The sequence below is a fragment of the Delphinapterus leucas genome, chromosome 3 (genome assembly GCF_059928025.1).
Source record: "Delphinapterus leucas isolate spDelLeu-1000000601 "Yukka" chromosome 3, BTC_Dleu_Yukka2, whole genome shotgun sequence".
Classification (NCBI taxonomy): Eukaryota; Metazoa; Chordata; class Mammalia; order Artiodactyla; family Monodontidae; genus Delphinapterus; species Delphinapterus leucas.
Window position 1 is genome coordinate 31232962 of NC_143131.1, and position 27640 is coordinate 31260601.

Genomic DNA, 27640 nt, shown 5'->3' on the forward strand with positions numbered 1-27640 from the left:
CACAGGCTTAGTTGTTCTGCGTCATGTGGGATCTTCCCGGACTAGGGCTCGAACCCGTGTCCCCTGCACTGGCAGGCGGATTCTTAACCACTGTGCCACCAGGCAAGTCCCTCAGTAACTTTTAAAAGAAGCTCTGTGCTGGGGTCTAAAAAGATGGTTAAGGAAAGGTTTTTAGAAAAAAAACTCTTCCAGGTAATTTGGAATTCTGCCTCTAACTCTTCTCACTCTTCTCAGTAGATAATCCACACGAACAGGCACAATGTTGCATAGTCACACAATTCCTAAAAAAATCTAGGCCCTTGCCTTTCCTATTTTTCACCATTATCTGTCCTCCAATTTCACATTCCAAACACCCCAGGCTCATTCTCGCCTCTGTACCTTTGCTCATACTCATTATGTGGTATAAAGCAAAATACTTCGAGTGTTCTGACTTTCTTATTGTTTACTATGAGGTTCACAAAACCTATCTCATTCACATTACCGTCACACACTACAAGACATAAGGCACTTTAGGCACTACCTGGCTCACAGCAAGAACTCAACACTGAATGAAAATGTCAAATGCAAGGAATATGTATGAGTTATACTCTAATTCCTCTGAATATACGCATTACTGAAAGATACTGTTTTGGAATTATACTTTAACTTAAAAGTCACATAAAAATAAGCTATTTATTAGGGTGCCACTGAATTAAAATATGTTTAGGGCAAAAGATATTAATGACTTATATCTCCTTATTGGAGCTAAGACTTAGTTTAAGAGAACGGAAGTCTTGTAAGACGTGCTCTAACGTTCCTAGAACTATGACTTATTAGAGATACCACAAATCAACACAAACTAAGTTCTCTGAATTGGGGTTAAATTAAAACTAATTTCCTGTGGTTGTAATGTAAATCTCAGCCAATTCACTCTACCTTTAGGAGTGGTTTACATTCTATATCAAAGACAAACTATATGCCAAAGCAGGTGTTAGCTAGCACACAACTTTTTCCTTCGATCTACAACCTTCACCATTCTGAGAGTTCTGATTTGAAACTGGACATAACTTCTACTAAAGACAACCAAATTGAAAGACAAAGAGTCTCATATCTTCATCAGCTAGTAAAACTTTCTCTTAAGAACAGCTCCTCACCCTTAATTAAGTCTGGTAGGGCAGAATGTATGGAGGAGGACTGGCAACAGTCTTAAGAACTCATGGAAACATAAATAATCCCGCTCTGTGGAACTTCTCCTAGTGTGTGCTAGAGATCACATCCCACACTGGGAAGAGGACCGAGATGAGAATGCAACAATGCAGAGACACTTGCTATGCAACATAACCATTACACCCTATGTCTTGTGCAAGAATTTTTGGAAATGCAAAGATGGGATAGCTAATCCCTGAACTCTCTTCCCCCCCGACCCCAGACACATGATTAGGCTATATTTCCCACCCCCTCTTGCCACATAGTATGTAACTAAGCTCTAGCTAAAGGAACAAGTGTGGCTATCATGGGCAACACTTCTAAGCATGTCTCACAACCTCCCACAGGGAACCCGTCCATGCTTTTCCTCCTTCTGTGGCTCATGAGGTTTACAGCTTATAGTCAAGTCCAGAATTTAAATCCTGCCTCCACCATTTATTAGCCACATGGCTTTCGGCAAGTCAGCCAACTTCTGAGGCTTTTTCAACTCTATTAATGAAAATAAAATCACTTAATTCCAGAGTATTTTTGAGAATTTAAATAAGACAATATACTTACTTGGAACAAAGAAAGTGCTCAAAGATGGTACTGCAGTAAGTTGAAATTAACATATAGAACATATAACTTTCCCTCAGTCCCTCTGGCCCCTAGGCTTCTCTTTTCTCCCCCTACTTTCTGAAGAGAAAAAGGATCAAAAGATACATGGGAAATGCAATCGTAACAAAAGAAATGTTATCAGTTATGACAGGGAGGAGAGTAGAACATGTTAGAAGCAAGTAAGCTACATAGGGCTGAGTAGAGAAGAAAAGGGACTGAGTTAACCAAGGTGGCAGGGACAGGATATAGTTAGAGAGACAGAGTTGGTTCTACACTAGAGCATGGGAGACAAAGCAGACTTTAATAAGCAACACAGAGAAGACTGAAATTCTAGTCTCAGCCATACTTATTTAAATGCAACATCAACACAGGACTCAACTATAAAGTGTGTGGTAGGGGAAATAAAACTCAATTTTAAAGCATCCAAACTTAAAGTCAGTTTGATAAGCACTGTTTTAGCTATATTTGTGAGCATGTAGTCATTTATTCAAAAAGTATTTAAGTGACTTTGTATTAAGTACTGTTCTATGCACACAAAAAAATTAAGCAGGAAAAAAAAAACCACTAGTCACCATCCCATGTGCCTCAAGTTGCTCAAACTAACTGGGTATAAGCTTATCAGAAACTAATAATGTGCTAAGTGCTATAACAGTGTGATGAGGAAAAAGTGCTGGGTAAGGGCAAAAAAAGGGATCAATTAATTAGGCTTATGAAAGGAACTAGGTCTTAAGTAAAGGTTTCCTACAGAAAATGGCACTTGAAGATTGGAATTTTCAGCCAGTGGATGGAAAGGGGAGAGTGTTCAGGCATTCAATGCAGGAAGAAGGTGCATTGAGCAAAAACAAAAAGCCCAGAGAGAACGTGGCTTGTGCTAAGAATTGCAAGTAGCTTGCAGTGTCGCCAGTGTGATGGGTTAAGGTCAGGCAGGAGTAGGCTGGCAAGGAGGTCATACTTAAAGGGCCTTATATGACAGTCTGAGCAATGTGAACATAGGAGTCAATGAAAGTTTTAAAGCACAGAAGGAAATAGGGAGATATACCTATATTTTAGAAATATTACTCTGTGGTGGTAGTATGAATGACAGCCTGAAGAATAAAGGGTGAGACACAAAGAATATTCACTGAAAAGATGGGGCCCTATACCAAAGAAATAGCAATAGAAACTGAAAAAGGGGGCTAGAGCTTCTGAATTATATCTGACAGGATTTAGAGACTGATAGGGGAGAAAAGGGAGACTCAAAGATAAGAGCAAGGTTTTAAGGAATAATGCGTTTTCCTGAGAATATGATGTCAAGGTTAAGGGTGATACTATTAAGCAAGACAGGGAACACGGGGAGAACAACTGAAGACAATAAATTCAGTTTTAAATGTGTTGAATTTGAAATGCTATTGAAATCCTATGTAGTAAGTAGGTTTACAATATGAGTTTATACTCAAGAGAGAAGACAGCTACAGATAAAGGTCTGGGAGGCATGTGCATGTGTGTACTAAGAAGTAGAAGAGACTTCCCGGAGAGAGGTCACAGGGTAAACAAGTTGCGGGATGTCCCGGGTTATCTCCAGTTAGGCCTTGAATGCACAAACCTCCAGCATATTTTTTGGTACTGTACTTTGTTTTCATTTCTTTACTATTACTTGAAATGTTCATTTTTAAAAATATATAGTCCCTCAAAACATTTCTCATTTTCTTTTTTCTCTTTACAAACCTAGTATGGGAAGCTAAAGAATGACCAGATCCAGGCTGCGCTATAATCTAAGAAGTCAAAGCCGGACTCCTGGACCCAATCAATGAGTGTAGCTAAACTGAGCCAACCGATATAATAACACCAGGCTAGCTACCTCTTGCATATTAGAGGCCTTAGATACACCAATATGAGACAGCAACTAAATTACATTACTTAAAGTATTTCACAAAAGTTGATAAGCAACATCTCAAGTTACTCACCAGGCCTTTGATCCTGTTCCAGTACACAAATTGAGCCCTGAACTCTTCTGTTTTTCCCATGGACCATCATCAACTGAAATCTCGTAGTAGGAAGCCCTGTGAATTGAGAATATAAAAGTGGATTGGCTGAACTTATGTCTCATGGTAAATAAGATAAACATAGTCTTTCAGCGCTGATGAAATCTAAGTAGGCCAGCTTGACTCAGACATACCTGACTTAGTCGGCACACACATCATGATGCTAATTTCAATACTAATTAAGTGAAAAAAATTTTAAAATATCTGCATGTCTGCATCCCTCTCTGATCTATATGCGCCTCCTTTCTATCAATACTTTAACATTTCAAACAGGAGCTTCTTGTAAATTTTTACCTAGCATTGCTGCTACTGCTTTTATGGAAACATACAGAACCTTATTTCAGAATTCAAAAAGAAAATACCATTCCTAGGAGAGTTTCATTCTTGGTAGCTAGTCCTTGTTACATCTAAGTCTGCATCTAATCCTTCAAGTTACCAACAGTTTCTGCTAAACTCTTGTTTCTTAAGTTACATACTAATGTGCCTTTTGAATTGACAGTAAGCTAGCAGAGATAATGAAGTTCTAAAGAAAAATCTCAACCAGTCCTGGATCACTGGACGAAACTAGGGAACAAGAACTGTAATTTTTTTAAAGATTTATATTTATTAGTGTATTTAATAAATACGGAATCAACTGAGTCTTCTCCCACCAGCAATAATGACACTATTCTTTAACTGCATGAATGTATAAATGATTTGCAACTATTCAAAGAGCTTTTGAAACACGTAAAAGCTTATTTTGTGAACTATATCTTAAAATAATGATGTCACTGGTCAACAATGGGTTACTTTTCTCCAGCAAATAAAAAAGTTAAAATAAACCCTTAACAAAATACAGCTTTTCAAAATAATGACAATTACTAGACATGCCTGCAAATACTAACATTCAATGGATAATTTATCTCTTATTCTAACCCTTTCATTTCTCCTACCAAGCTCTTGGTTTGTGAACATTTTACATGATATAACTCCATGTCATTTTTTCTCTAAAGTCAGCATTCTCTACAAAAATAAAAGATAGCAAGCCTAATATTCACATTTAATCTATTTCATAGCTTTGTTATATCTTCCTAGAAAATTAGGAATTTTAGGTACATTAGGAGCCTATTATACACAGACAAGCCATCTGAATCCATAGGAATGGCTGCTATTATGCCAGAATCACATAGAGCCAAATATTATAGGTAAGTGAGGATAGAAGAGAAGCAGAGGTGAAGAGAAAGGAAAGTATAGTCAGGTGAGAGACGTTGAGCCCAAAACAATGAACAAATTTAGTGTCATTCCCACATGCAGGTTTATCAAGATTAGTCAACTCAGAGAATTTTGGCTTCAGGGAGATTATTTTTTTAAGGCAGCAATAAAACTCACAGTCCCTTTAGAGTGGGTATACTTCTTCTTAAATTGTCCACTGCTACAGCCCAAGAATAAGACATTCTAGGTTAGAACAAATAGGAGAAAAGAAAAAAAACTGGGCTTTTAAAATGTTCTTAAGTCTAAGAACATTATAAATGAGGCAGGAATAATATTGCTGCACTTCGTATTTTCCAAGCAAAGCACTTCAGTTTTCAGGAAGACCACAGTTCTATTGTATACACTGAAGAAGAGCACAGGCTTACCCTGGCTCTGTTATTTATTAATTGTGTGATTTGGGGCAATTTATTTCACTTCTCTGAGCCACAGACTTCCCTATAAAATGGAGATAATGAAAACATTTAGCAGGACTCAATATTTATTCATTCCATAAACATTATTAAGTGCCTATTATGTTTTAATAAGCACTGTGTTGGTACTGGGGATTTAATGGCAAACATAATAGACACGATCTTCTTGACGTTTATATTCTAGTAGGTAGGTCAGAAATTTTAAAGTAACTAATAATTACCAACTATTTAGAGTGCTGTTTTCTGCTTTAAGCAGTAAACAAGATGCTATATAAGAAATAATACAAGATGACCTTTAGATAGCACTGCCAGTAGGAAGGCATGTACAGGCAGGGGCAGTCCAAAAATTGGCAACACTTCACAAGTTTTCATGACAACTCAATACAGGATCTGGAATCAGAAATTCTGGGTTTACATGATGGTTCTGATGCTAGCTAACTAAATATATGACCTTGGGCAAGTTATTTGAATTCTCCAAAGCTCAATTTTTCACTGATCAATACAACTACTTTTCTCACAGAGCTGCTATGAGCATACATGTGACAACTTACACAACATGCACAGTGCCTGACACATAGCAGGCATCCAATAAGTGTTCATTTCCTTTCTGCCTAAGGGTCTATGTCATAGAATGTTTAAAAATAAGTTCTAACATTTCCAATAGTTAAATCTTTTTCAGTAGCATCAGAAGCCAACCCATTGCTGCCCTTATCTTAGTAAAGATATCAGGTGAGGCATCTAAGATCACAAAAAGAACAAGCATCAGACATCAGGGGTAAACCAACCAAATCACGACCACCGCAAAAAATAAAAGCATTCAGTCTAAAACCTCCTAATGGGACTTCACTGAATTTCCAAAAAATCTATCAATTGACCCCAATTTTCCTCCTTTTATAAGTTATTTTTTAGTAAGTACAAATCATAAAGCAACACTAGTAGAAGCTCTCAGAAGTTATGACCTTTAAAATATACAAACAGAATAATGTAAGCCATTAAATGGCTTCCCTAGAATTAAGCATAAACTCACAAAACATCTTTACCTTTGTCATCTATTTATTTTAATGCAGACCTCCTCCAATCTCATTTTGAAGTTGTTCTCTTCTGCCTCTTTAGCAATAATGACTAGATTATATCACTAGAGTTACATTCTCTTCCTTCTCTCTTATGACACAAATGTATCCATTACTCATTTCCATGTTGTTTCAAACTTGATATGCTATATACAAAGTTTTTCTGTTGCTGCATAAGTCTTACTATATTAAATACATTTTACCATATTTTAAAGTTCTTTAAGTAATATATTTTTATTTGATTTCTTTGAAGAATACATTTTACTTTTAATAATTTTTAAATTATGTACTTTACTACCTTTATGTGAGATACCACTATCTTTACCTTATTCATCTTTATATCCCTAGTGGGTGCACAATGTATTTTATTGCATATGTTTAAAATTATATTAATAAAATAATTACAACTCAAAAAGATCATTCAAATCATTCTGTTGAATCAAGGCTTTGCTCTCTTCAGTACTACCTACCTCAGTTAAGGTATTGGCTAAAATGTGGCTTTTTTAAGACAAATTTCTCTCATCATAATTAAACTTCCTATAAAAGGATATGACTTATAATAAAGAGAATTTCAGAATATATGAAACTCTCGGTAAACTAGGGAATCAATTATGTGACCTTCAAAGGGTCACATGGTTCTGGAAGCAGGAAAGTAGGATATAGATTCATCTCTATCTTCCACCCCTAATTCACTTACATCAACAAAAATGAGAAGGAAGTTCTAACATACTACCAAGAGTTAAATTAACTTTATATTATGGCAGTCACTTTATAACTGGTAACTGGTGTCACACAAAAGAATTTTTGCAAAAAAATTCTACTGACAATTTAAGCCTAAATTATATTCAACACTCACAAAATAGATTTTATCAGTAATAAAATACTATATTTTTATATTCCTAGTAAAGAGCTTCACTAACCTTAATTTTTGGTAATGATGGTTACAAATCTTAAGCTGTCGATACACTTGCTTTATGATGTTGCACTAAGAAGGATCACTATTATCTATGTAGTATACTTGCCAAAAATGCTCATTCTGAATCTTATCATGCAGAGAAGAAAAAAAAATCATACAAATCTAAAAAAGGGAATATTCTACAAACCAATTGGCTTAGACCATTCAAAAATGTTAAAATCATAGATGACAAAACAGGGGTGGGGCTAAGAACTGTTCTTGATTAAATCTAAAGGGCCATGATAGCCAAATGCGTTCTCCTTACCTGCATCCTGGACCAAAACAAGCAAACAAATCAGCATTAAAAAACATTAAGACAGTCAGTAGGGCAATTTTAATATGGACTGTCTATAAGATCAATGTTTTTTATCAATTGCAAATATATACCTATATATCATTCTCTTAAACATTTATAAAGCACCTCTATGATAGATTAAAGGCTCTGAGAAATACTGCAGTAAAGAAATCTGAGTAACTTTGTTTAACCTAGGGTTTCACAAACGTTTTTAGTAATAACACCTTCTTTCCTCTTAACATGTATTAACATGTACAAAGGTTTGGAAATATTTCATTAAATAATTCATTTCTCTTACTTGTACAGTATCAATCATTCACAAATCTTAGGTTGTAGAAATAAATAGCTTAAAAATTACTAAAATATTAAAATTTCAAACTCAAGATCACAGGTTGAAAAGTACCTGGATGACAGACTCTCCCCAATGAAGACTTCATTTAGTGCTCTCACTGGCAAGAGCTGGGGTCCAGAAGCCTCAAACCCTGAAGGTAATGAAAGAAAAATCCAAGACGGCTCCTTAAATTTTAGAAATTTTATCATATAAAATTTATAAAATATTAATATATTAATATTTGTCTTTGTAGTGTCTATACCTTAACATTATTAACAGATAAATTAAATCATATTTAAAGTATTCATAATACAGACCCACAAAATCATCTAAACATTATGAAGCAATGAAGCCCCTGTCTCTCCAAAATAAACCTTAGGTCTTCTTGAAACAATTTTTCAAGAGTCATAAAATATATTTATCCATAGCATAAGATTCATGTGGTCACACCTGACTTAGTTTTACTCTGGAAGCTTCAGAAGCAGAGACGATCAAGTACTTCCAAAGGAGAGCCATTCTGGATTTAAGCAGCAAATTACATGAATGGCTCATATAGGAAACCAAACCAGTTATGTTAAAACTCAGATTACTTTTTCAAATAGAAAACCTCAGGAGTGATTTTTAGCAATGGCAGCACTGAAGGAACAGAGCCACATCTCTTCCTATGACTCCTAAAAAAATGTCATCTATTTTTTACTCTATAAGGTTGTATGCACAGATTAAGTGATCTTCCTTGATGATTACTTAAACATCACTCCATCATGCAAAATTCTCCAAAGAATTCCCACTGCTTTCTGGATCAAACTTGTGATTGTCACCTTCAAATGGTCTCTCTTACTTTTTATCTTTTACCAGTCTCCAAATGGAAATGCCAGGCCCTTCCTCTCAATGTCACCAATAGCAGATTCATTGCACCCAAGTATCTCCTGGTGGGCAAGCACTATGGAACAAGTTCCCTTTTCTGTCTCCTCCACATCTTTTTCCTTAGTCAAAGCTTAAAAGTCCACCTCAGCTGTGGCAGCAGCTAGCCTCTAAGATGGTCTCCAGTGATTCCTGCCTCCTGGTATTCACATTCTTGTACAACTCTCCCTCTCACATCACACCAGGATTAGTCTATGTGACCAACGTATGGCAGAAGTGACGGTACGTCACTTCTGAGATTTGGTTAAAAAAGACACCCTGGCTTCTACCTTGGTCACTCTCTCTCTCAGATCACTTGCTCTGGGGGAAGATATTTCATAAGCAGTCCAATGGAGAAGCCAACATAGTGAGGAACTGAAGCTAACAGCCATGTGATGAGTTGTGACGCATATCTTCCAGTACAGTCCTGTCTTCAGATACTGCTGTCCCGGCCAACAGCTTGACTGTCACCTCCTGAGAGACCCTAAACTCAAACTAACAAGCTAAGCCACTCTTGGATTCTTGACCTTCACAATCTCTGTGAAATCATAAATATTTTGTTTTAAGATGCTCAATTCTGGGGTAATTTGTTACATTTTAAGATTCTATGTTTCAGGGTAATGTGTATAGATATCTAATACACATTAGACACTTAATACACTAATAAAACTTTTCACCAACACAACCACCAATCTATTATTTTCCTCTGACTTGTAGCCTATTTATGTTTATTGAATATTAATTACATGTATCTCATATCTTTTGGATTATAACTGCCTAAAGTGGCCCAACTATTCTTTCGATTATAAGCTGTTGTTACAATACCAAGGAACCTTTTAAAACTTATTTGACTAAATTATGTAATGGGTTAACATTATCAGCTAAATCTCATTAATATAGTAGAAAGAATGTGACACAAAAAGGTATATAGAAAATTTGCTGTGTTTAATCGAATTTGATTGTACTTCAGACTGCAAAACCTAACTCTTGAAACTCTTAATTTGGTATTAGATATATTCACATTTTCACATCTGACAAGTTTTACCGATGTAAAAGGTTAAAATTTATTGTTTAAATTATTTTTCTTTGCATAGGGTAAATCACTAATGGAATGTTTTACATCTCCCCACAGATTTTCTGCAAATGCTCAACTAACAGTAAGTACTCACTAAATATTACTAATAAATCTGAAATCTCACCATCAAACTGTAACCATATATTTTTATTTTATATGGTCTTGACTTTTTAACCTCTAGACCCGTTTTTCTCATCCTAATTTTCCTTTCTGTATTGCACTTTTATTATGTGTGCTTGCTGAATTTCACTTGAAATCTTTTATCAAAGAAGGAAGAGAAAACGTAAAATTGCTTCGAGTCTCATTAATCATCTTAATTCTGCTTATATTTTCTTTCATGCTGATTGACTACCAAACATTATCTAATCATGAACTGTTCATTTACAACTTGCTTCAACAGGACATGATAAGATGGACTCAATACCAATTAACAATTTTCTATCCAAGAGAATGCATTACAAAATTAATTATTAATTTGTATTTTTAAGTATAGAATTGTTATACTAGTGACAGAGACTGCAACCCTGTGCAATTCCCTCACCCTGTCAGACTGTTAGACTATGCTTCCAGGTCTACTCACATTGGGTATACCTATGGGACTAGTAATGGCCAATAGAATATGAGCAAAAGTAGTGAAAAGGCCTGGCTCCTAAAACTTCCCTAAGGATCCTCCATGCTCTCACTGTCTTCTTCTCCCCACAAGCTACACAGGACCCAACAGAAGACTCAGAGGCCTTAGAAGATGGTAAGAGCCATTGTTCAGAGGTTGCCTGAACACCCCTTGGACACTGAGCTGAGCTCTAAATAAACCTTCAGTATGTTAAGCCACTGAGATTATGGGATTGTTCATCAAATCAATTCACTTATCCAAATTAATACAACCAGGCTTTCAAATAAGAAAGTTACTAGTTTATGTGATTAAAAGTTTTTTTAAAAAATAACTAATAAATCAACCCTACCTTCCCTTGAAGTTATAAAGGTAATAAAAATGAACTCTTCGTCATTAACTTGTATACAAATATAACCTAGTTAAGGATAGATAACACTAGATAGAAAATTTTATTTGCTTAAAAGTTAAATCATCCCTTTTGTAAGCTGAAGTTTAAAAAAAAAAAACTAGGATTGTTTTTCTCTGTAATCTTTTGTTCTAAATTAGAAAGCGATCAGGGATCAAACATGGTGGTATATTTATAATCTCAAACCTACTCCTATATTCAAAAATCCCAAATGGCAGCTTCCTAGAAAATGTTCCCTGCCAACTTGAAGAGAATTTAAATAGCAAATATGAGATTATCCTTGAAATCCTTCTAAATTTTTCTCAGAAAATAAAGCTCTTTTATCAAAAAACCCCCCAAAAAACCCTCTAACAAGCCCACTAAAATAGTGCCTAGACATTGTAAATGTTATATAATTGCTAATAACAATATTAGTAATTAATATAAGTAATTTCCAGGGTTATTATTGAGAAATCTGAAACTACTGTGATTCCAGATTCTTTATATATCAAAAAACCTGTTCCAACCACAATCACCATCAACACCACCATCACTTCCTTTCTGGAAGCTTGCAAGAGGTTTGCTTTATCCCTAGTATTCTGACATACCTTGGTGTGGGACCTCTTACCACTGACTATATTAAGTACTTTGTGGGTCCTTACATTCAAAAACTGGTGCCTAAGTTTTGAGAAATTTTCTTATATATATATTTTTTATTTTGAACATTTTCTGTTCTTTTTCTAGAACTAACACTAATGAGATAGGAACATCCTGAATATTACTAAGTTTATGTGTAATTTTGTTTCATATATATTAATTTAGCTTATAAACTAAAAACAGTGAACCTGAGATAGGAATCTGAGCAATGAATGTTTAAATACCAAGCTACATCTTTCCTATAATGCTGTTGGTGAAAAAAAAACAAATCCTGAACATCTTTTGGAGACAGCAATAACTTCTTTTCGTGAGGTATAAAGTAAAATTTCTAGCTAAGATTTTAATATCTTTAAAAAATTTTTAATCTTAATATTTACTGCAATCTTTCAAAAATGATAAGAAATCATATGCTAGATGTCTAGATTTTTTTAAAATAATTACTTAAAAACTTTCTAAAAATCAAATGATTTTTTTTTCCCAGGGAAGAAGCATCTTTAAAACACGGCATTAACTCAGTTTAGGAACATGTTACCCTATAAAGCTATAAATCACCATGAAAAACTCTGAAAAAAAATAAACATAAGTAAACATCAAGATACCATGACAAGACAGAAACAAAGACAGAAAGCAGATATGTAAAGATAGCTTTTGCTGATAAGTTTAGCCAAGAAATGACATGCAGGAGGAAAAAATATCCTTTTATACAGTCCACAGACATTTAGGATATCTCTTGGGATCTTCTCGCACCATAAAAGTCTTACAGTTACTGGAAAAAGTGGGAAAATATTGCTAAATTATAATCCACAAATTAGCTCAAAACTGAGCATTCATCTTAACACAACAAAAAACCTGCGTATCAGCTTATGCTAATATTCTCTTAGCATCTTACACAAGTATTTGAAATGCAAATCTTAAAGCTGGGATGCGAAAATTTCCTAACAAAAAGATCCTAATCAATAACTAGAACCATGGTAAATATAATTAAATGTTAAGTATATAAATGTATAATTATTATGAAATCTTTCACAGATTAGTTCATTTTCTTTCTACCACTTTCTTTTTCCTTTCTGACATTTCAAAGATTAAGGCCAAGAATCTTTCCCTAAATATCAACTATCCTCCTGGACATTTTATAGTCCTTCCCTAATCAATGAGTTTTCAAACCCACTCTAGAAAAAGTTTCACATGGAAATATGCTATATTTGTTATTTCAGAATCTAATCATAATAAATTTTACAACTCAAGTAGTTCATTGCACTTCCTTAAGTGTTGTCAGTGGCACTGAAATCCCCAAATAAGTTAATTATAAATTATTACTTCTAGAAATTAGAGATCAAAGGAACTATAAATTATATATTGCCCCAAACACACTTAATTCCCAATCTACCTACTTTCATCATGAACTCTCTCAATGTTGAAGGCTCTACTATGCTGATTCAAACTTAGCTGCTGTTCGTGAAGGTCCACAGGAACAGGGTTGATGCCAGTCCCTTCAAGGTATAACCTGATTCGCTGCCTCCACAACCATCTTAGAAGAGTGAAGGAAAAGCAAATTATATTAAAATAGAATAAATTAAACAAAGGATTAGACATTATAATTTCTCAAAATTAAAAAATTCATAATAAAAAACTAGTTATTCCATGAACTTATTATACTAGAAACACCTAAAACCCACAGGTTCCTGATCAAAGACAGATTTAGACGTTTATTTCTCTTTTCTATTATAATGGAAATATCTAATGTACTTGTATAAAACCTTCCAAATAACTTGAATTAAAGTCCAACTCTTTATCAAGTATTCATTAAATCCTATATACTTAGCTAATAGCTGTGTTTTGCTCATGGTATAACACATATATAAAAAAGAAAGCATTCTGAAATTAAAACACTATTATGTTAAGGTTTAGATTAGATTAGATAAAAATTTAGATTAGATAAAAATCCCTTCCCTAAAATTCTGTAATATTGTTTTTCTGTTTTTTACAATAAGAGATCAATAACAAATATTATAACACTTAAGATTAAACCTAAAACTTAAATGACATTTTGGTATAAAAGTGAAGAAAAAAAGAATCAGGTTTAATGTCAAAATCAAAAACTAACATATGAAAAAAGCCAATGGGACAGATTCTACTAGGTAAGTATACAAAAATATACTCCTACTTGGAGTATATTAGTCATTTGTGAAGGTGCTAAATTTCTGAAATGACTAGAAACTGGAATCGTTACTAAAAAAAATGATTCCAGGGACTTCCCTGGTGGTGCAGTGGTTACGAATCCGCCTGCCAATGCAGGGGACATGGGTTCGAGCCCTGGTCCAGGAATATTCCTCATGCCACGGAGCAACTAAGCCTGTGCGCTGCAACTACTGAGCCTGCACTCTAGAGCCCGCGTGTCACAACTACTGAGCCCGTGTGCCACAACTACTGAAGCCCACATGCCTAGAGCCGGTGCTCCGCAACAAGAGAAGCCACCGCAATGAGAAGCCCGCGCACCACAACGCAGAGTAGCCCCCGCTCGCTGCAACTAGAGAAAGCCCGTGCGCAGCAATGAAGACCCAACACAGCCAAAGATAAATAAATAAATTTAAAAAAAATGATTCCAGAAGTCAAGAAGATTTAATGCAATTTCACAAATACCTAGAGAAAAAAAGTTTTCTCAAACTATAAAATCTAGGCTAAGTCAGGGAAAGAAAGTAGTCCAACTTGGCTCTAATTAATCGGCCAACCTCAACTCAGCTCCTCCTTCCACCCTTCTCTTTTCAGGGCAGTCTGACCACTGAACAAATTAAGTGAAAGAAATATGAAAAAACATCTCCACTGCTTAAGAAATACTTAACATGTAAGGCAGAGATACCAGGAATCTCAGCATGGTTAGAGTAAATCTAACCCTCAGTCATTCTGGATGGGAGAAGATGAGGATAAAAAATATAAAATCTCAGAGAATTTGAACATTTAATTTTTCACCAACAGTTTTAATCATCTTTCTACCAAACTGCTAAAAACGTGTAACGAGGTTAAAGTAGAGACATGGCCTCTATCTCACTGAAGGAGAAAAACCTCTACTTGCAATTACATTACAGGCCAAGTGGCACTTGGCAGGGTTTCTCCATACAGCTCAAGTCAGGCTGGAAGAAAGGAAGTTAGATGTGGTTGTGACTCAGCTAATGTATTATTTTTTATGGCTACTGTTACATCTATGGACTAATCCAAATATTATCTAATTTGTTCTGTTTAACAGCATTTTTAATGGCACACATTAATAATATAATTATATAATAATAATAATAATATTTTAGTAAGATAATGATAGAGCAATAATAAGAAATTCCTACCTGAACTCACCACGGTAGAGCTTCTGTAAGGCTTCTGGGAAGGAATGCGTGTATCGAACAGGAAGACATAAATGACCCTCAGACCTTTATTTTAAAAGGAATTTGCGTGGTGTAAAGGGAAGAAGAAAAAAAAGTACTTAATTCAAAAGGTATCACTAAACTACAAAAATCAGATATGAAATTTTTTGAATTCCTACTTCTATAATTCATTTTGCCACAAATTGTCTATACTTTCAACAAGAACAAAAAAAAAAGACCAAATAGAAATAGTACTTTAAATCCAGGTTTAATGCCATAATGCAACTTAAGTTTCCACATTACAGTAAAACTAAAAATAAAAGCGAATTTGCCACTGATTGACTTCCCTGTAAAATTATCTAATGGTATAGTGGTGTTTGCATCTTACCTTTAAATCATTTAACTATAACTTTGGGCAAGTCACTTTAGCATCAGCTTCCTCATCTCTAAAAGGGCCGTAAAACCACCAATCTAAAAGGCTATTATGAGGAATCAAACTATTTACGTGAAAGTTTTTTGAACCATAAATCCCTTTTAAATGTCATTTAAGATGTTCTTTTAACCAAAAGAGAACTCACAGCTTAATCTAATGTAACCCTTCATTTGTTCAAAAAATATATAAAGGGGCTTCCCTGGTGGTGCAGTGGTTGAGAGTCCGCCTGGCGATGCAGGGGACATGGGTTCGTGCCCGAGTCCGGGAAGATCCCACATGCTGCGGAGCGGCTGGGCCGGTGAGCCATGGCCGCTGAGCCTGCGCGTCCGGAGCCTGTGCTCCAAAACGGGAGAGGCCACAACAGTGAGAGGCCCACATACCGCAAAAAAATAAATAAATAAAAATAAATAAATAAATATATACACATATATATATGTGTATATATATTTTTTTTTAATTTTTATTTATTTATGTATATATATATATATATATATATATACGGATGAGCTCCTTCAAGGAGTTAACAGCTTTATGTGGAAGATAAATTTTTTTTTAAATTGCAAATTACAAAGTGTTAAGATTGCCTATAGGTTGATACAGGAAGATGAGAGGATATGGCACCTAACGTGAGGAAAGGTGTCCAGAAAGTTCAATCATCATCATTTATATGATGCTGCAATCTTGAAGGAAAGGTTGAGAGTAGGCCTGGCAAAACAAACCCTTAATAATAACTGTAAATTAACATAAACGTGAAGAGCAGAAAAAAAGGCTTTTACAAAGTTGTGACTAATCAATTTATCTGAGAGGGTCAACACTGTGGTTAAGAAACTTAGGCAGGGGACTAAATTTTTATATTTACTGCAATACTTCTCTACAGTGCTAAGATTATAAAAGATAATCAACATTTGATAGAATACTTATGGAGGTCAACTGCAGGTCCAAAACACTCTAGAGAGAAGAATCTAGACCTGAGCTGGAGGATTCACTTTCATTGTGGCTCACTCACTGGTGCTGGCTGTTGGCAAGAGGCCTCAAGTCTCTCTCCATGTGAGCCTCCCCACAGGGCGGCTCTGGTATCCTCACATCACTGTGGCCAACTTACTCCAGAATGAGCAATCCAAGAGACCAATGCAGAAGTTGCAATACCACTTATGACCTAGCCTTCGAATTCACACACTGTTATTCCATATTCTATTGGTCCCACAGGCCGGCCCTGATTGAATACAGAAGTGGGAAGGGAACCACATAAAGGTGTAAATACTAGGAGGCTATCTTGGAGGTTGGCTATCACATGCCTTCTATCCCATTTTGATCATTAAGCATTTAAATGTCATAATTATTTACAGGGGTCAGCAGAGTGAGTACAGAATACAAAAGAGAAAACCGAAATTGTATATTTAATTTAGATGAGTCCACAAGTGAGCCATCTTAGAAGTAGATCCTCCAACCCAAGTCAAACCTTCGGATGCCTGCAGCCCCAGCTGACATCTGACTATAACCTCATGAGAGATCCCAAGGTAAAACCACCTGGCCAAGCTCTTCCTGGATTCCTGACACACAGAAACCATGAGAGATAATAAATGATTATTATTGTTTTAAGCCTCTAAGTTTTGGGATGATCTGTTATGCTGCATTTGACAACTACTACAGAAAAGAAGAAACTTAAGTTGAACATTGACTTCTGGGCTTATTTAAGGATTGTGAGACACCTCTGTGCTTAAGAAAAAGAATTCAGGCAACCTGAATTATGGAACAAACCAGGGGTTTAATACATTTCTGCCTGGAGGCAAAAAGAAAAACCAGAGGACTTCTAGAACACATCATTTTAGGCAGAAATTAGAGAAGCAACACCTGTTGCTTACCAGTTTCAAAATCCCCACAGGCTAATGAGTATTAAGCCAGCTTTTAAAGGAAAATATATTTCAACAAACTGTATAAAATATGATCACTAAAGAATCTCCTACTTTAATGATGTAAAAATATGTCATTGCAAAGTTCTAAAATACACGTGCACGAATACTAAAGGCAATTAAAATGCTAGCAATAGAGAAATTAAGTCCTATACTCAAGGAATTTATAGTCTAATGGAAGAGACAATCAAGCAGAAAATAATAGGAAGAGGTAAGTGCTCTCCGTACAAGGAATCATAGTCAGAGCCCAGGAGAGGTACCAGTCTTGAATGAAAAAGAACTACACAGTTGAGTAAGTGTCGTAAGGGCACTCTAGGCAAAAGCACAAACAAAGGCATGAAAAGCACATGGACATCTGGAGAACTCTTTCACTTACTCTTTCAAACTCTTTCTTGATATCAACAAAGCTCCTCACCAGAGCAAAAACTCCCATATGTGAGCCTTCAATCATGACGTTAGGATGCTCATACATTACACTGCACTTAAGAACAACCTTCAGAGGTTAGGGGAGAGGGGACTGAATGAATGTGGTCAAAAGGTATAAAGTTCCATCTATAAGATAAGTACTGGGGATGTAATGTACCACATGATGGCTATCGTTAACACTGGTGTACGGTATATTTGAAAGTTATTAAAAGAGTAGATCCTAAGAGTTCTTATCATAAGGAAAAAAACTTTCCCCTCCTTTTTTTTTTTCAGCTATATGAGTTGACAGATGTTAACTAAACTTATTGTGGTAATCATTTCACAACACGTGTAAGTCAAGTCATTATGCTGTACACCTTAAACTTATACAGTGCTGTATGTCAATTATATCTCAATAAAACTGCGAAAAAAATACAATTAATAAAAACCCCAGGGCTTCCCTGGTGGCACAGCAGTTGAGAGTCCGCCTGCCGATGCAGCGGACACGGGTTTGTGCCCCGGTCTGGGAAGATCCCACATGCCGCCGAGTGGCTGGGCCCGTGAGCCATGGCCGCTGAGCCTGCACGTCTGGAGCCTGTGCTCCGCAACAGGAGAGGCCACGGCAGTGACAGGCCCGCGTAGCGCAAAAAAAAAAAAAACAAACAACAAAAACAAAAACCCCCAAAGAACAGACTTTAGGAAGGATCCTAGAATATTCCTAGAGAGGCATCAGTCTTTTTTTTTAAGCTGAAGAATGTATAGTGCCTACAGGTAAATGAGGGTAGATGAAACTAGAAAAGCAGATAGGCAACAGATGGTGAAAGATCATATATATTATGCTACGGAATTTGCAATATAACCTGAAGGTCATAAGGAAACCCTGAAAGACTTTAATTAAGGAGTGGATACAATCAAATTTGTACTTTAGAAAGACCATTAAGGCAAAGTATAAAGAATGGGTTGGAAAGAGCAAGACTGGAAGTTACTACAGTAATTTAAACCACAAACTATAAAGCTATGTTTAAATACAGTGAGGAGGGCAAGAGATGGACTCAAAGGTAAGATCCCTAAAACTTAGAACTAAATCCCTAGACCAATACAACGAAGGGAGTGAGGGAAGGCGGTGAGGGATGGGTCATCACAGCTTCAGCACCCATTATGATTTCATTTATCAAGTATGGGTGGGGGGAAGGAGATAAGTTCATCTGTAGACATGTTACATTTTTAATGCCACCGGATACATGCAAGTGGAGGCCAGTATGGCTAGAATAGCATGAAGAAAGGGAAAATAATAGGACATAAGGACACAGAACAGTCAGGGGGCAGATAATGTAGAGTCTTGAATGTCACAGTGAAGGGGATCAACTGTCCCAGTTTGCCTGAGACTGACAATTTTCCCAGGACATAGGACTTCCGGTGCTAAACTGAGCAAGTCCCAAGAAAACCAGGATGAGGATGAGTTGGTCACCCCAGTCATAGTAAAAATTAGATTTTATTCTGAGTTAGATGGGGAACCACAGTAAGACTTTGAGCAGAGGTCACAGAATATATCAAACTTTTATAAAACAATCACTGTGGCTGCAGTGGGGAGAAGAGACTATAAGGTAAGAGTAGAAGCAAGATCAGTGTTGGATATACAGATTCTGGAGTCAGCAGCATCTAAGTTAAAATGACAGATGTTAATCAGTTATTCTGGAGACAGTACAGAGTGGAGTAGAAAAGACTCATCCATGATTGAGCAGAAAGATAATGGTACAAAATATTTAAGAAATTTGTCAGGAAAGCGAATGAAGTAAGGGAGAATTAAGGAAAAAAAATAGAGGGGATAAACACACTGAAAGTCAAAGGGCAGATTTACTAGAATTGAGGAAGTAGGACTGCTATTAAGGTAGGCGGCTATGGTCAGAGTGATTTGAGAGGTGGGGAAATTCTAGGTGATGACAAAGTCCAAGTATGATCATGGCTGTGGGTGGCTGGAACAGAATGAGGATAAATGTCAGTGAAGCTAAGGAAAGGAAAAAAAAGTGATAATAGGGTTTGGTCTACATATTAAGTCAACGAAGTCACCCAGGAAATCAGTGGAGGCATATTCAGGAATGTAGATGAGAGCCAGAAGGAAGGGTATAAGATGGAACATAATTAACTCATCCATCTTCAGCAACACCAAAGTCACCAGTACTCACCTGGGTCAAGGGCTCAAGTCTATCCTCCCACAGATATTACTCCCAAACTACCTGGGAAGTCAAATGTGAGAACTTGTCCATCCCATATCATAATTTTCTACCACCAACGCCAGCGAAATGTGTATATATTTCTCATGCCTAAGCTAAAAAAGAGAGCTATGTCCTTGAAAATAACGACAAAGAAGAGAAATCTACTAAAGGTAGAGGTCAATTCTACATGCCTAAATTTCATCACTGAAATGATTTTGGAACATGGTTCTAACATTCATGATAGCCAGCAACGGTGATGTTTCCACTTACACAGCATGCACCACAGTAAACACCCTGTACCAATAGGATAAGGAGCTTCCAAATTTAAGATTTATCATAAACAGGTACTATGCAAAGCAAAGCACAAAAAAGTTTTTCCTTACCGTTCTGGGTCAGTGTTTACTCCAATAACTGGTTTAAGTCTGTCCAAGACTTTACTTGCTGCCAAAAGCATTGTGCCATCACCTAAAGGACATAAGACATAACCAGACTTGTTACAAAACTAGTTTTTAAACAACACTTTGAACACTAGTTCTTTCAATAATCCCACCCGCACCCCATCCTGTTGGCTGCCACAGTCTACTCCTTTCTACCCACTATCCCTCTGTATTATCTCTCCCACTCTAATCCAGAATTTCTCAACAGTGGCAAGATGAACACTTCAGGCCAAATAATTCTTTGTTGTGAGGGCTGTCCTGAACTTTGTAGGGTGGCGAGCAGTATCCCTGGCCACCCACTGGATGCCAGCAGTAGCCTCCAGCTGAGAACCGCTATTCTAACTCTATCATTTCTATTAACCAATCCTCTTTCTCTCTCGCATAACATCAGTCCCAATTCATAAATTATTTTGATGAGGATACATCCAACAAAAGTGTCCAGATTTGGATTTTTCTCTCCAAAAACAATGTAAAGGTTTATAGAAAACAGTCACTAACATAATAATAAAGCTCAGGAAAAAACAAGTGTAAGTGTAAGTATACTGGGGCCAAAGAGGGATGGAATTTATCTAATCTCATTAAACTCTTTTTTTTTTTTTTTTTTTTGCGGTACGCGGGCCTCTCACTGTTGTGGCCTCTCCCGTCGCGGAGCACAGGCTCCAGACGCACAGGCTCCAGACGCGCAGGCTCCGCGGCATGTGGGATCTTCCCGGACCAGGGCACAAACCCGTGTCCCCTGCATCGGCAGGTGGACTCTCAACCACTGCGCCACCAGGGAAGCCCTCATTAAACTCTTAAACTCAACTTTTTTTTAAAGACTGGCATAACTTAACCAAAATAGTTATAAATAATCCTTTGAATCATACTTAAAGTTAAATACACACACAGAAATACATGCACAGAACCTTACAGTAACATCGTTCACTAGAAAAGTAAAATGTTGTATGAAGCACGTCTTTTAAAACCTGATCCTAAAAATCCAAAAATTCGTCTTATGGTAGGACTCTGAAAGCTTCATCACAGCTAGACCACAGGGTATTTGGCAATATGATTATTAAAGAGCATTTCCATATTCCATCACCTTTACCTCTGCAAAACTATTACCTCCTGCAGCTATGACAGCATCTGCCCATCGAACAGTTTCTTCATCATATTCTCTCCTCTTTACGAGACGAACCTCAATCCCCTCATTCCTAAGATAAAAAAAGTAAAGCGTGTATAAAATTTCCAGTAACATAAAGGAGTATGTTTTTTGAGAGGCAGATTATTACAATAGAGATTTAAAATAAATAAACAAGTTTGTTTTATAAACAAATTTATGTTTAGCTTTGTAAGGTCAGCTTCATTTTCACTTAACCACAACAACCAATTAACTATTAATTGGAAGCATTTAATAATTGGAAGCATATGTATAAACTGACTATCCCAAATCGCCATGTGCTTTAAAAACATCTCTTAAAGCCCTTGACGAATAGCAATATTGATTAATTAGAATTGCATTTCCTTTTCTCTACTCTTTCTGATGCTAAAATTCATGAATACAAAACGGCCCAGAAGACTAACACCTCGAGAGACAATTTTTTTAATTACCAAAGTGAATAGCTGTTATTTTAAATTCAACGAATATTGAGTGCCAGACACTGAAAGTGACTAAAATACTTTCTGATTTGCGTGTTCTCACACTGATTCTCTTGCATACACAGAAACTTATTTGCTGACTCATTTAGCCCCTAATTAACTGAAGTTTCTGTACTTGTAACTTTTAGACATTCAAAGACTATTATAATGAACACCTACATAATCCACTATTCTGTTTAAGAAATAAAACACTGCACTACAGTTGAAGCCTGCTGTGTACAAAATTAACTCTTTGTAGAAAAGGCACTTCTTGGGCAGACCAAATAATAACTGAAAATCTGTGAAGTTTTCAGAGTACAATAAAAATTTCCTTAAAAACACTATAACATCAGGTCCATTAGCCATGATATAATTTTCTTAAAATGATTCTATAATGGCCATCTTTACTAAAAATCTAAGTATTAGCTGCTAGTAAAAATAAAAATTGAAAGTCCCACTCAAGACCTGATCCCACAGACTTACCGTAAACTATCAAGAATGTGCTCTACATTTTGGGTGTGAATATGATGTCGTTCAAGCAGTCCACTGTAGCTAGAGCCTTTCAATGCAAGCTATATCAAAATAAAACAAGTTTTGCCTTATTACATAATATATATTACGTATTATATTTCTTTAAAAAGCCCTATATAAAGCAGAATGGGTTTTGTTTTTTTTGGGGGGAAGATACATTTTAATGACTATATGTGAAACCTACAAGTATAAACTTAATTATAAAGTCTGGTTCCAGAAAATCATAACTTGGTTTTAATACCAAACACAGCAGTAAGTTTCCTGAATCATGTGGTCAACGGGATCTCAAAAATCTCATGTTTTACAGCTTGAGTGCTTTTTTTCCCTAAATGGATTTTTAACATACTGCATATGGCTACTGAAGACCAAAGATGAACTAATATTCTAGAAGGCAGTTAGATGACCTTTGTTCTACTTGGATTTTCAGCTCTCTTGTATTCAGATTTATGAACTCTTTGGAATTTACACAATCCAAACAAAGGGCTTGTTAGCTGCTTGAGAATGGATAACTTTTAGATATAAAGACATATAGCCTTCAAGGATTATTTTTCCTAGTCATTTAGAATACTTTATAATGTCACTATCTTATCATTAATATTCTTTTAAGGTATATGTCTTCTGAATAATCCGTAAAGTAAAATGTTGAGAGAGAAGTTTAGAAACATCCATTTAATCATCAAGTAGGAAATATGTCCACTAGAGTGAATGCTAGAATTAAAAAGCATGTTATTTTCAGCATACAACAAAATTACTTACAAAACGACTTACTTACAGAGAAACTATTCAAGCAAAAAACCAGAAGACTAGCAGAAAAGATCACCTACAACTGAAGATATAAAAGAGAACCACAACAAGACAGGTAAGAGGTTCGGAGATGCAGTATAGTCAATACCCATACCCCTGGGTGGGCAACCCACAAACGGGGGGAAATAATTTACAATTGCAGAGGTTCCTCCCAAGGAGCAAGGGGTCGGAGCCCCACACTGGCTCCGCAGCCCAGTGGCTCTGCATTGGGAAGACAAGTCCCCAGAACATTTGGCTTTGAAGGCCAGGAGAGCCGGGGCTTTGGGGAATAGAGACTCCACTCCTAAAGGGCACACACAAAATCTCACACGCTCCAGGACCCAGGGCAGAAGCAGTAATTTGAAAAAAGCCTCGGCCAGACCCATCTGCTGATCCTGGAGAGGCTCCTGAAGAGACAAGAGGCAACTAGAGCTCACCCTGGGGACACAGACACTGGTAACAGTCATTTTGGGAAGCTCGTTCTACCACGAGAATGCTGGCGACGGCAAGCACCATTTTGGAATCCTCCTTCTAGCTTTTTACTGCCAGGATGTGAACCCACAGGTCTGCTGCCTTAAGACCCCAAGGCCACAGATATCCCAGGACCCAGCCCTGTCCACCAGAGGGCCCAAGACCCAGCTCACACACCAGTACACTCACACTAGCCCTGGGACCCCCGGGGCCCTGCAATCAGAGACCCCAGGACCTGGCTCTGCCCACCAGTGGGCCTGCAACAGTCTGGGGGCCAGCCTCACCCACCAGTGGGTAGGCACCAGCCCCAGGACCCCCTGGGCCCTGGCCCTGGCCACCGGTGGGCTGAAATACCGACTCCAAGACCTCCAGGGCCCTGCAGCCAGAGACTCCAGGACCGCCTGCATCCACCAGTGTGATGGCACTAACCCCAGGACCTGGCCTCACCCACCAGTGGGAAGGCACCAGCCTGGGGATCCTCTTGACCCCAGCCCCACCCACCAGTGGGCCAACACCAGCTCTGGGGCACCTTGGGCCTCTCAACCAACTGCCACAGGATCCGGCCCCTCCCACCAGCTTTGAGACACCCCCGACCCCATAGACAGTCATGTCAAGAACCAGCCCTACCCATCGGCAGGCCAAGACTAGACCCGGGGCCCTTGGCCCCGCAACCACCTACTCCAGAACCCAGCTCTGCCCACCAACGCAAGGAGCCCCAGGGCCCCACAGCCAGCAGCCTCATGACCCAGCCCCACCCAACAGCAGCTGGCAGCCACCACGCAAGGCAGGGCCTGACAACCAACCAGACCCGGGACCAAGCCACGCCTTCCAGACCACCCACAGTAGTCAGCCCATCACAGGAGGGCCCATACAGCCCACACAGGGGGCACCCCTAGAGCACACAAGTCTGGTGACCAGAGCAGAGTGTGCTGCTGGCATGCAAAGGACATCTCCTATAAAAGGCTGCTTCTCCCAGGTTGGAAAAACATAACCAACCTACCAAATACATAGAAATAAAAACAGCAAATTAGGAACAACGAAGCAACAGAGGAATATGTACCGAATTAATGAACAAGATAAAACCCCAGAAGAACTAAGTGAAGTGGAGATAGGCAATCTAAACCTGATAAAGAGATCAAGGTAATGATAAAGTTGTTCAAAGAACTCTGGAGAAGATGAAATGAAAAGGGTGAGAAGTCAGAAGTTTTTAACAAAGAGTTAGAAAATATAAAGATGAACCGAACAGAGAAGAACACAATAACTGAAATGAAAAATACACTAGAAGGAATCAACATTAAATTAGATGACATAAAGGAATGGATCAGAAAGATGAAAGATATAGTAGTGGAAATCACTGAAGCTGAACAGAAAAAGAGAAAAAAGAAATAAAAAGAAATGAGGATAGTTTAAGAGACCTCTGGGACAACATCAAGCATACTAACATTCACATTATAGGGGTCCCAGAAAGAAAAGAGAGAGAAAGGGGCAGAGAACATATTTGTAGACATAACAGCTAAAAACTTCCCTAACATGGGAAAGGATAGACATCCGGGTCCAGGAAGCACAGAGTCCCAAACAGGATTAACCCAAAGAGGACCACACCAAGACACACAGTAATTAAAATGGAAAAAATTAAAGATAAAGAGGGAATATTAAAAGCAGCAGAGGAAAAACAACAAGTTACGAACAAGGGAACTCCCATAAGGCTATCAGCTGACTTTTCAGCAGATACTCTGTGGGCCAGAAGGGAGTGGCATGATATATTTAAAGTTAAGAAAGGGAAAACCCACAACCAAAAATACTCTACACAGGAGGGCTTTCATTCAGATTTGATGGAGAGATCAAAAGTTTTACAGACAAGCAAAAGCTAAAAGAATCCAGCACCTCTAAGTTTTACAACAAATGTTAAAGGGACTTCTCAAAGCAGAGGGGAAAAAAAAGGCCACAACTAGAAATATGAAAATTACAAAAGGAAAAAGCTCATTGGTAAAAGCAAATATACAGTATAAGTAGTAAATCAACCACGTACAAAGCTAGTAAAAAGGTTAAAAGACAAAAATAGTAAAATCATCTATATCCACAATAAGTAGGTAAGAGATATGCAAAACGATGTAAAACATGATGCCCAACAGTAAACATGAGAGGAAGGAGCAAAAATGAGTTTGAACTTAAGAGATCAGGAACTTAAAACAGTCACATGTATATACAGATTGCAAGATATAAACCTCACAGTAAACACAAACCAAAAATCAACAATAGATTCACATGAACAAAACAGAAAGGAATCCAAAGATAATACTAAAGATAGTCATCAAATCACAAAGGAAAAGAATAAAAAAGAACTACAGAACAACCCCCCCAAATTAACAAAATGGCAGTAAGTACACACCTATCCATAATTGTTTTAAATGTGGACTAGTGGCTGAATGGATACAAAAACAAGACCCATATCTATGCTGCCTATATATACACAATGGAATACTACCCAGCCTTGAAAAAAAAAGAATGAAATCTTGCCATTTGCGACAGCATGGATGAACCTAGAGGGTATTATTATGCTAAGCCAATTAAGTCAGACAGAGAAAGACAAATACTATATTTTACTTATATGCGGTATCAAAAAAAAAAAAAAGAACATAACAAAACAGAAACAGTTATAGATAGAGAACAAACAGGTGATTGCCAGAGGGTAGGGGGTGGGGAAAGGAAAGAATAGGTGAGGGAGATTAAGAGGTACAAACTTACAGTTGCAAAATAAATGGGTCACAGGTATGAAATGATCACGTGGTGATCATTTTGAAATGTACAGAAATACCAATCACTGTGTTCTGTAACAGGAACTAACATAGCATTGTAGATCAATTATACTTCAAAAACAAACTCACTCATAGAAAAAGAGGTAAGATTTGTGGTTACTAGAAGCAGGGGATGGAGGGACGTGGAGTTGGATGAAGGCAGTCAAAATGTACAAAGTTTTAAGATAAATAAGTATTAGAGATGTAATGGACAACATGGTAATTATAATTAGCACTGCTCTATGTTATATATGAAAGTTGTTAAGAGAGCAAATCCTAAGAGGTCTCATCACAAGAAAAAAAAATTTTCTATTTCCTTAATTTTATGTCTATATGAGATGACAGATGTTCACTAAACTTATTGTGATAATCATTTCATGATGTATGTATGTCAAATCATTAATGCTGTACACCTTAAACTTATTCAGTGCTGTGTATTAATTACATCTCAATAAAACTGGAAGAAAAAAAAAGCATGTTATTTTCTTTCCTTTTCCAAATTCCCTTACGCCTTGCCTCTTTATGATACAAAATCTGTTTTTCAAGTACCTGTCCAAAATACAATCTTATATTCTTTTGTTTTAAATCATTACTTACTGAATTATAAAGTAAAACCAATTTTAGATAGTATTTTAATAATATGTATTTTTCTTTTTAAAAAGGTTGTAAAAACAACACAACATGGAAGATACAGTCATGAAAAGTTTAAACTACATATAATCTTATTACCTTGGGATAATTAGTGTTAATATTTTGATACCTACCTTCCCAATCTTGTTTATGAATAATGGGTTAAGACTTTTTTTTTTTTTTTTTTTTGCGGTACGCGGGCCTCTCACTGTTGTGGCCTCTCCCATTGCGGAGCACAGGCTCCGGACACGCAGGCTCAGCGGCCATGGCTCAAGGGCCCAGCCGCTCCGCGGCATGTGGGATCTTCCCGGACCGGGGCA

General features: G+C 37.0%; 2 protein-coding genes across 3 annotated transcripts in view; one reads left to right on the forward strand and one right to left on the reverse strand.

The window, feature by feature from the left end:
- The window catches only part of SKP2 (S-phase kinase associated protein 2), a 73728-nt gene extending 46246 nt beyond the window's left edge, over positions 1 to 27482 (forward strand). Inside the window, exon 10 of the mRNA XM_089908762.1 lies at positions 10148 to 27482. Within this exon, the coding sequence (XP_089764888.1) occupies positions 10148 to 10187 (40 nt within the window). The 3' untranslated portion in view covers positions 10188 to 27482. The remainder of the gene's footprint in view (positions 1 to 10147) is intronic.
- The window catches only part of NADK2 (NAD kinase 2, mitochondrial), a 46268-nt gene that overhangs the window by 7934 nt on the left and 10694 nt on the right, over positions 1 to 27640 (reverse strand). Inside the window, exons 2-9 of one of the 2 annotated variants that reach the window (XM_022599254.3) lie at positions 22594 to 22682; positions 21598 to 21686; positions 20440 to 20521; positions 15078 to 15161; positions 13134 to 13270; positions 8188 to 8266; positions 5172 to 5237; positions 3726 to 3821 (exon numbers count right to left, since the gene is read on the reverse strand). In XM_022599254.3, the coding sequence (XP_022454962.2) occupies positions 3726 to 3821; positions 5172 to 5237; positions 8188 to 8266; positions 13134 to 13270; positions 15078 to 15161; positions 20440 to 20521; positions 21598 to 21686; positions 22594 to 22682 (722 nt within the window). The remainder of the gene's footprint in view (positions 1 to 3725; positions 3822 to 5171; positions 5238 to 8187; positions 8267 to 13133; positions 13271 to 15077; positions 15162 to 20439; positions 20522 to 21597; positions 21687 to 22593; positions 22683 to 27640) is intronic. The other variant, XM_022599260.3, reaches the window with a different exon arrangement.